This window comes from Mycteria americana, chromosome 2 (genome assembly GCF_035582795.1).
Source record: "Mycteria americana isolate JAX WOST 10 ecotype Jacksonville Zoo and Gardens chromosome 2, USCA_MyAme_1.0, whole genome shotgun sequence".
NCBI lineage: Eukaryota > Metazoa > Chordata > Aves > Ciconiiformes > Ciconiidae > Mycteria > Mycteria americana.
The window spans coordinates 50121096-50131661 of NC_134366.1; the positions used below are offsets into that span (position 1 = coordinate 50121096).

General features: G+C 42.5%; 1 protein-coding gene across 2 annotated transcripts in view; it reads left to right on the top strand.

Moving 5' to 3' along the window:
* The window catches only part of CDCP1 (CUB domain containing protein 1), a 29093-nt gene extending 18527 nt beyond the window's left edge, over positions 1 to 10566 (top strand). For both annotated transcript variants that reach the window (XM_075493338.1, XM_075493339.1), the window contains 5 exons: positions 2985 to 3212; positions 4022 to 4402; positions 4862 to 5227; positions 6481 to 6562; positions 7770 to 10566. In XM_075493338.1, coding sequence (XP_075349453.1) covers positions 2985 to 3212; positions 4022 to 4402; positions 4862 to 5227; positions 6481 to 6562; positions 7770 to 8217 — 1505 coding nt within the window. In that variant the 3' untranslated portion in view covers positions 8218 to 10566. The remainder of the gene's footprint in view (positions 1 to 2984; positions 3213 to 4021; positions 4403 to 4861; positions 5228 to 6480; positions 6563 to 7769) is intronic.

The following is a 10566-nucleotide window of genomic DNA, read 5'->3' on the forward strand; positions in this document are numbered from 1 at the left end:
ATCATCTAAAAAATAAAAAACAGGTTGTCATTTATTGAATGAAATGCAAGTAATAAACCACTTGGATTTAAGAGACAACAGTGGTTTCTCTAGGGTTTTATCGGATCTCACGAGTGATTTTTTTTTTTTTTTTAAGTTATATGAATTTCATAGAAGATTCAAATTCAGCCCTCAGGACAGTATTGAAACTTTTATTTAAAAACAAACAAATAATAATTTAAAAAAAAAAAAACAAAAACAAAATTCCATCTGCAGTGTGCAAGTTAAACGTGGCTCTTATTAAAAATGCATTGGTCTCTGCATATTCTCAAAGCTTCCCAAACATATGGGTATTCCACAGCTGTCTGTGGTGCTTGTCATTAAATAAGAGGAAAATATAGCTCTTTCCAATCAAAATAATTTCTGGATCTAACCCTTTCTGTGTTTAGCTGCCGCAAAAAAAAAAAAAAGGGGGGGGGGGGGGGGGGGGGAGAAAAACCCACCCCAAACCAAACAAAACCAAAAAAACCCCAAACCTCTGAAGAATGAGTAACCTTATGGTAGAAATCCTAGGTTCTGTGCTTGGTTGTGGCAATGACTTGTAGATTTCCACCTGACCGCTTGCCTTTTTGTGTGTCTGATTTCCCACACAGGAGAGAGCTATTTTCTTCACTTTTTGTTTATGCCTTTGAGATCCATAGCTAAAAACAGAAAATGAAGAGTAATAATAGTATATATATCTTTTTTTAAATCTGTCCTTTATAGTATCACAGAATCATAAAATGGTTTGGGTTGGTAGAGACCTTAAAGATCATCTAGTTCCAACCCTCCTGCCATGGGCAGGGGTACCTTCCACTAGATCAGGTTGCTTTCTTTGACATCAGAGACACGTGCCTTGTTTGAAGGCACCTGTTCAAATCCGAATGCCAGCATAAGGATGCTCTGTGGATCCGATACCTGTCTTTCCACATGATAGTTAATCTTCGTGAACTAGGCTGTGGCCATAATCTTGGATTTATTTTTTTTTTTTCCCCCCTTTCCTTTCCAGATGTTCTGAGTATTTGCAACTGGCATTAGCTTATGTGGAAGAAGGTGTTTGTCATCCCTGCTTACCCCTGTTGTTCAGATTGGCTGTAGCAAGTCATGTAGGACATCAGACTTGCAGAATGGCTGTGGTTGGCAGGGACCTCTGGAGATCGTTTAGTCCAACCCCCTGCTCAAGCAGGGTCAGATAGAACTGGTTGCCTAGAGTCATGTCCAGTTGGATTTTGAGTATCTCCAAAGACTCCACAACTTCTTTGGGTAACCTGTTCTAATGTTTGACCACCCTTGCATTAGTATATATATATTTTTTTAATATTTAAGCAGAACTTCCTGCATTTCAATTTATGCCTCTTGCCCTGTCACTGGGCACCATTGAGAAGAGTCTGGCACGTATCGTTTACACACACGTGCACACATCCACCTGAGCCACCTTCTTCAGGCTAAACAGTCCCCGCTCTCTCCGTCTCTTCTCCTATGAGAGATGCTCCAATCCTTTAAGCATCTTTGTGGCTCTTTGGCCTTACTCCAGTACATCCATGTCTCTCTCGTACCGGGGAGCCCAGAACTTGACCCAGGACTGCAGATGTCTCACCAGTGCTTTAACAGAGGGGGAGAGACTCGCCTTGCTCAACCTGCTGTTGATGCTTTGTAGCATAGCCAAGGAAGCTGTTGGCCACCTTTGCTTCAGCAGCACATGGCTGGCTCATATTCCACTTTGTGTTCACCAGGACCCCCAGGTCTCTCTGCAAAGCTGCTTTCCAGCCCCGCTCTTGCAAACTTGCTGAGGGTACCCTCTGTCCCATCGTCTGTCCCACTAAGTGAAAGTGTTAAGCAGTTTTGGCCTCAGCACATGCCTCCTTAAGCAGATCTTTGAGCTGAATCTCGCTGTTGGAGAGAGGGTGGCAGGGGTAATGGTCGCTGTGTGCACCTGGGCACCTCAGGTCCAGTGAGGTTGGAGGGCATTACAGCTGGTGTGCGGTGGGGTACAGGGAAAGGGGCGGACTGCAAGAGAAGTGGTGGCTAGTGGTGAGGAAGGGGAAGCTGCTCTCTTCTTTTCAGGATTAACTCTGCTAGCTCTCAGGTTTGCTTTTTACAGCTAATCAGAAACTATTTCTGGAAGAATGATTTTGAGCAATTAAATGGAAGGGCAGCGTGGGAGTTCAGTCATGCCGTTGAGGGAAACCAAGCAGTCGAGCGAGGTGTGATCCTCAGCCTTCCCACCGGCATGGTGACAGACTTTGACAATTTGTGGCATCTCTGTATGTTTTTAACTGCCAAACAGAAAAGACTTTTAGGAAGCATCTTTGAAGGCTCCAGTGACCTTCATAATGACTGCCAGCACTTCTGCTGAAGTACAGTACTTGGCAGTGTTTTCCCTTTTGAAGCATATTGGTACTTGCATTTAAATTACCTTAATCTTTAACTGACTCCAGACAACCAGATGTGCTTAATTAGTGACTTTGGACAATTTTCTTCAGCTTGGCTCCAAAAAACCTGAACCAACAAAAAGTTAGCTGAGATGGAAATCTAGCAATAAATAACAAATTTGAGAATGGAGAACCTTTTTCCAATCAACTCTTGTGTGACCGGTAGAACCGACTTTAAAGGAAATAAGAGAAACCTCTTGGGGAAAACAAATCTACCATAGTTGGCTGAGCTCCTTGCATTATAGCCTAACCTGTTCAAAAGGGGCCTGTTACCCGTGTTACCCTGTTCTAGCTGGAAAGCGGTGGGGAAATGGGGTTTGTGTGTGGAAAGGCTCAAACCTCTTAAATTAGAAGTGATACAATACTGCCTGAGTTTGTATTACAGTGATGGAAAGAAGTAAATAATGATTTCTTAGCTAATGTAGAAATAGGCTGTAACAGCTGCTTGTCTAGTGGGGTGAGAAGAGATGGACGAAGTCCTGCTTCACTCCACGCTTCTTGCCAGTAACTGCTCTGGGATGTTTTTCGTTGCAGATGTCACCCATTTGGTCGACCTGAGCAAGGAGTACAACATGACTGTAACGATACACTTCAAAGGGTGGCCCGGCCGCATCCCACTCATGTCTGAACCGATATGCCTGATCTGTAAGGATCCTCGAACCTGCGACCGCGTCTTGACTTTAGTGTCTGGCACCGTCTACAAGATCTCCTTTCTGTGCAAGGACTTGTCCCATCTGAGGATCACAGCTGAAAAAGGCATAAGTATGACCAAAGTGGCTTAATGTGGTTTCCTAGGGAATGGTTTTGCATGCTTTTCCCCAGGTATCAGCCAAACATCCTCTCTCGCTTGGGCTTTCAGTAGAGTGAGGTTGGAAACCAGGCTTCGGCTGGCTGGGAGATGGGTGCAATGAATCTGGAGATGACCTTGTTGTTTGCTCTGTCATTCTACCTTTAGAATAGAAAAATATAATTCAGTTCTATTTCAGTTCATTTCTATTCTAGAATAGAAAATAGAAACTGCGTAGCTATTCCTAGAAGGGAAAGGACAGAAGGCACCTAAGAATCTTCTCGCTGAAAACTGCAAAATATGGAAACAGAGTGGGAGAGCCACAAATCTGCCCATGAAAATGCGGGACCAAGATGGCCATCAGGAATGCATCTGGTGCCGCTTGTATGTCCGCTTCGTGTAGGATTTTCCCAAATGCTTTCAACTACCAGTAGAGAAAGAGTTTTAAAGTATATATCTGGACCTCAGCTGCAATTGTGTCCCAGTCAGCAAGTGATATAGCAAAAGTAATATCTTGAGTGAGGGATTTTGAATATGTTCGTATCTGTTGTATCTTTGGTGTCCTGCACCCTTTTAAGGAAAGCTCTTTAACTACAAATTATACATGTTTGGGTAAAGGTTACTAAGAGAGGATATATCTCAGGTAAATGCTTATCTGGGTCTGTAACACAAAACTGACAGTACTCTAGGTATGTGTACTCTGGTACACAGGAAAACTTGTTTTTACTAGATATTTCCTCTGCAAGAAAAATACAACCCTTGGGACTTGTTTTTGTGATTGCAGGCTGTGTCGATCTTCGGTGGTGTCAGAGGAATATCTATTCCCTTTCGGTGCCCAAGGCTGTTACCCAATTGCCGATTCAGCTGCATAAGTTTATTTGGAAGCTCTTGGCTCCCGATCTGATCAACACAGAAATTACATCTCCGTCCTTGAAACTTCAGCAATGCGTCCCGGAGCAGAGGTGCAACACAAGCTACCGTTACAGCATTGTTAGTGCCACCCCAGAGACGGAGTTGAAAGTTGGTACATTCTGTCCTGGTGGATCCATTGAAAAGATTCAGATGAGGAATAATATCACCATATCCTTAGAAACGTTTGGTAAAGGATTCCTCAATGAGTCTAACCGTCAGGATCTGAAAATGTCTTTTGTGCCACATATTAAAGGTAAGGTAGTGGCTTGTACTACTTTGTTGTACAGTGTTGGATCTCTCAATACGCTTGCTAGAGCACATATGAATAAACAGAAATAAGAGTTCACTTCTTTACAGTCTAGTCCTGGAGCCATTGCTTGGATCAATCTTTATCTGAATCACTGAGGTGATTTATTCCTGGAAGAAGGAAGGAACTTTGTACTCCAGGTGGTGGATAGTTGGTTGTGGGAAATTCTGCAAGTATATCTGTGCTAACTGTGATAATTACTAATGTGGAAGGGATGATAGGTGAGGTGTATTGCTGGTACTGAGATGCAGGTGACTATAAATTTGCTGGTCACAGGTATAAGTGATGCTTTTTTGTTATGGAGAAGAAAGACCAGATAATTTTACATGCTGAAAGAGAAAGCTTTAAAATAAAGGAAGTACCAAAACTAAGTTTTCATTCCTTTATTCCTTTCCTTTACTGCAGATGAGTGCACTTTCACTGTGAGACCAGATCCAAAAGCTAAAGTTTACTTGCAGACTCCCAACTGGCTGTATGGTCTACCTCCTTATGTCTCCATATCCTGGTACATCATTGTGCCCAGCAAGCAAGTTGCCCGCCTAGGGTTCTCCAAGGACCGCATGGGCATCACTTGCGAGACGGGCCGTGCCTATGTCAACATAAAGGAAGAGACACTGAGGGCAGAGGAAACTGTGCGCCGTGAGGATGAGCTTCTGCCTGAGCCCCGAAATATGTACCACAACTTCTGGGTAAACATCTCCAACTGTAAGCCCGTGGACAAGATGCAGCTGGACTTGCAGTTCTGGGTGACTTTTGCTGACAAGCAGATAGGTGAGCCCTGTAAGGTTGTGCTGGTTTGCTTTCCACTTGTTTCCTTGCTTTCCCTCGGGGAACAGTAATGGATGCTGGTCCTCCTTGGGTGTGGGTTTTATGAGATCCCTGCCTTCAGAAATACCTGTCCTTCAAAAACCTCTGAGAGTTACAGCTGGGTACTTCTAGAGGCTGGGGAGGAAGGAGGGTTAGGGGTTTTTCTAATGAGATAGGGGATTACAGGGCTTGGGGTCAGTAAGACTGGATTTTATTTTCTTTATTTAATTTATCTTTTTAAATTGGAGATCACAGCCAGAAGGTATAAGAAGATCAAGTGATATTTTTCCCTCCCAAGGTCACAGACCTGGTGAACAACTTGGGATTTGATTATGCAAACGTATTCATCCAAGTCATCTTTACTTCATGTTAGCAGTTCAATTAGTCTCGGTGTCCACATGAGCAGGAAATCATCCCTGGGGCAGGTCTGACCATTTAGTGGAGAGTGTGCTGACTGCTAACAGCAAAATCTGCATTCTTGGTGTCTTTCATGTCCCTGAAACATAAATCATTTTTAAAAAGGCATTTTTAGGGTAGGCTTTGCTTGTGTAAATTTGCTTCACATTTGCACTTCCTCTTCATCTGTGGGAGACTGCTGTCTGTAGAAGTATTGGCTACACAGGCTAGAACTGAAACAGTATCAAATTAATTTCTAATTTTTTTCCTTGTTGTTTTTCTTTTTTGTAATGTATATTTCTTAAAACATGCAGCATTTTTCTTTGCTCACACGTGGACTTTCCTGATCAATTTTATGACTCTTAGAAAACCCCAGGTTAACACAATTTGTGTATTTTGGAGGAAAAGATTGTATTGAGGGGAGGTTGGTGAAATGCCACTGTTTCCTTTGTTGAATCCCTCTCTGCCTCTCTCTGTACTTTCTTCTCTTCCCTGCCTATTCAGCCAGAGGCACGTGAGACATTGCAGGTAAGTTTAACAGCCCATGAGCTATACTGAATTCTTGGAGGTGGGGTGGTGGGTTGGTTGGGTTTTTTGGCTGTGCTCCACTGCTAGCAGCAGGAGTTTGTCGTGGCTTGGCCTCCAACCTCTTGGAAAGGGCTTGTGTTACCCCATGGTGAGCATGGCTTGGAAAGTCCTGCTCTGCAGGCAGCTGGTATGCTTGGAAACTCTTGAGGAGGTTCAAACCCAGCTGGCTTTTAGAAGAAAGCTGAATGTTTTCTCTCTCTTGCTCAGTGTCCTTGTACCTTGTCTGTTTGCAGACCTAGGAGTGATACTTGCTGTGGTGGCTGGGGCTGGAGTTCTCACGGCTATTGGACTCACTGTGTGCTGTGTTAAGAAGAAGTAAGTCCATAATTTGGCATGTGTAATTTGGCAGTTCAAGAAGGCATTTCAGGAGAGCTGCTGAGGCCTCTGTTTCGTGTGTTGATATAGATCCCTTGACCAAGGGTCTGAAGCATGAGGTAGACAATGTGCTGGTGGTTGAAGTAGCGCACCTCCAGGAATGCTGCTTTACTCTAAATTGATTGACTTTAGGAGTAGAGCACCATTCCTTGAGTCACGTTACTTCCACCCCCAGCAGATTGCCTACCTTGGCCTTACTTAGCACAGACTTCTGGCTGTCTTGGAAGTAAGGTATTGGTTGGACTTCATCAGCAATTCCTGTGAAGTGAAATCGCAATGAATGTGGCTGTTGTGCCTGTCGCTCTAGACAAGGCTTTGTTTAGACAAGCTGTAAACTCACTCAGATATACTAAGAGCTGTCTTTCATCTATACAACCTCCAGCAACTTCTTTTGGAGTTTGCACCTCAAGTTGGGAGCATTTTCCTATGAGACAAGCCCTTGGGGAGAGAACTAGGTTGTGCAAAGCAAACATGCATAGCCTTACTCATGCAAGCAGAGTCTGAAGTCATCAATAGCTTGGGGTTTCTGGTACATGTATGCTCAGTGCTGGATTGGGTCCTGAAGCTGTAGAGCTTGGAATGAATTTGTGCAATATGTTGCCTAGAGCAGTTATGAGCACATGTCTCTGCCACACAGGAAAGACTTTACAAATACAGGCTTAAAAATCTTCAGCCTTTGGTCTTCCTACCTTGGGGACAGTCACTCCAGAAAGTGCAATCAAGAAAAGTTCATTCAACTTTCATAGAAGACCCACTATCTTACTGGTCTTCAGCAATGCTCAGCCTTGTTTTGTAAGGATCTGACGGCCTCTAGGTCCTATTAGTGTCTGTGGATGTTGGGAGACTCGGTACACTGCACAGCTGGGATGCCCGTACTTGGGAGGCCATTGGAGTTAATCTTGCAAACTTCAGGGTCAGCAGAACAGCAGTAGGTAACCGAATAGTGTAAAGTTATTTTCTGCTCTGCCAAAAAAACCATGTATACTCAAGAGTTATTTTTCCCAAGATTGCAAGTAAAGCGTTCAATGCAGGTAGGCTGCCTGGCCCTGGGTAGCTGGGATGGGTAAACAGCAGCTGCTGTTGTTGAGTTCAAATGCACCAGCCATGTGTTGTTTCTGACCTGTTAACAATTTCCACTCTGTAACAGGAAGAAGAAAAGCCAGAATCCCATGGTGGGAGTATACAATGCTGACGTGAATACCCAGGTGCCTGAAAAACAAGGCTTATTCACAAAAGGGAGGAAAAACAATGAATCTCATGTCTATGCAGTAATTGATGATGCTATGGTCTATGGGCACTTGCTGAAGGAATCCAATGGCTCAGTCACTCCAGAAGTTGATGTGTACAGGCCTTTCGATGGACCCATTGGTAGCTTGCCACCTTCTCCACCTCCATTCTCCTTCAAAAAAGACATTAAACGCTCTCCTAGCACCGAGGAACCTTCACCTCTGACGGACACAGACCATGACGCTTATATGTTTGCTCATCAGAAATCAGGGCCATTGGAGGACAATGGAGATGCAAATGAAGAGAATAATGGAGATACGAGCACATCCTTGCTGGAAAATAAGGAACAGGAAGGTCTAGTGGAGTAATTTTACACCAGGTATAGCAGTTTCCTGTGGAAATACAGGTGACCTGTAAGGACAAGGGTCTAGGGAAAAAAAAAAAACCTGAAGAGGAGTGTTATTTTTAAATACGTTTTGATGTTGTTTTGTTTTGTGTGTGTTTTGGGTTTTGTTTTTTTTTTTAAACTTCAGCTGTTGATAGCTTTCAGTTTTAGAGCGAATATCTAGCAAACTCAAAAACAGTCGAGACACTCCAGGACTGCATGCGCTTCTGGTTGTGAAACAGGTGGCAAAGGTACGCTCCTGCTTTTTATTATAAAGACATCAGGAAAATGAATTCCTAACTGCCAGCTTAAATAGAGTGGGGGCAGTGTTTTGGCCAGCACGTCCTCCTCTCGCAAGTCATTTCTTCTGGAGTGTTGGTTGGTGACTCCTTGAAGGCGTAGGCTCCATCGCCGTCTCAGGGCAGCTCCAGGTTGCACAGATGTCTAAGCAATCTGCTAACGTCTGAGCAAAGGCGGGGACACTGTCATTTCCACCACTTGCTGCTTGGAATTTCATTGTATTTAGCATACTGGTGGCTACGTAAGTGTAGTGAAAGAACGTGTATGCTGCCTGGAAGAGCTCTGTGTGTGTAAATCAGCGTGAACGCTTGAGCTTGGGCTCTTCTAGTTTGGAAGTAAAGTTACGGGTTTTCTCTAATTTCCAACTGATGTTATAATACTTGGATAGCACTGTGTGAGCCTACACCAAAGCCTGTATTTTCTTTGCTTTTTTACAAAAACAGTTTTAAACATCTAAAACAATTTGTGCTTCTGTTCAGCTGCCTGTAGCATTCACACTTTACTAATACCTTGCGCTTTTGGCTCAAGTAAGAGTAAGGATTCAGTGAAGAAATAATGATGTGGTCATCCAGTTGTTTAGTAATGTATTTCACTTCACATGTTAGAGGTGCTTGGTTATTTAATAAGGATCAAAAAAAGGAGTAAAGAAAACAGATTATTTCCAGCAGGTAGTTTCTCTGAAATGCAAAGTGTGAGAGTGAATCCATAAGGAAAGCCTAGATATTTTTTTTTCATCAACCTGAATTTAACAACCATGTTGAAATGATGGTGGGGACAGCTCTTGATTTCTAGTGGGACTTATACTTCAGTCATCTAGCTGCCTTTGAAAGCCACCTCTTGAAATCAGATAAATAATAGGTCTCATTTTTAAGTGCTGTAGCTAGCATGCCCCTCAGTTTCTGTGCCTTTTAAAACTTGAGGGTCAGATCTTCATGCAGAGGACTATGGGTATATGAATAAATTTGCCTTTTATATACAAACATCGGGCTTGTCAAGGTGTGCAGTTACTGAGGATGTTTGCAATTTTGCATGCAGCACTAGACCTGACGACTTGAGAATTTCTCTCCAAATGTCTTATTGTCACTGCTTCTTGCCTAAAGATATACAGAGGTGCCATAAAACTTTTAGACAGTGTTGCATGCAATAATGTTAAATGTGTAACAATGTCTAAAACGAAAATGTCTTTACTAGAAACCTTACTGTTTACATCAAAAAAGAATGTGGATTTCTTCCTGTGTTAACTATGCTGGCATTGCAAATCGACTTTATACGGTCAAGTGTGTGTATTTAACAGTGTATTCCGTTATACTGCTTGGACCACTATAACATTCAATGTAATGTCTTATCTGACTCAGTTTTCTGTAGCATATAGCAAAACATGTGCCTTCTAAAAGTGCCTTTTAATTGTTTCAGGTATTTTCTTGCTTATGTTTATCACTTTTAATATAGAAATATGTATTCCTAGATTTCTGGCTAGTCACTGGGATCACATATTTCAAAGTGTACTGGGTCGTTTTAATGTCATTTGAGAACTTAAAACGATTTCTGCAATACTGATATCTGTTTTTCTCAGGTAACTGAATGGCCACAATACATTTTTATCGGAGTAGTCCAGTTGTGCATTCATCTGGTCAATGTTTCTCAGTTCTTTTATTGGAAAGGAATGAGAAGTCTGTAAGAGAAATTCAAGGCTGTCTCATCCCTCTAGCTCGGTTTCTGCAGTTGCTTAGATGAAATTTTTTAGTTCATGTTCTTTCTAACCAACTGAAGAAAATGTAATGGACGTCAGGCTTTTGTTGACAACCTCTTGCTCTTTGAAGGAAGAATATGATGCTTGTTGACTGTTATTTTTATTCGTTCTGTTTTAACTCAGCTTTTGGTATGACAATGTAGACCTTAGTTTACAGTCGTTTCCAGTCTAAGGTTGACTTTCACTGTGCTTTGGTGTGTTTAGAGTAAGAGTTCAGGCACAAATTCCAGTTTGCTTTTCATTAAGAGAAAGTTGTGACTCTAATTTTTTTAAAAAATAAAA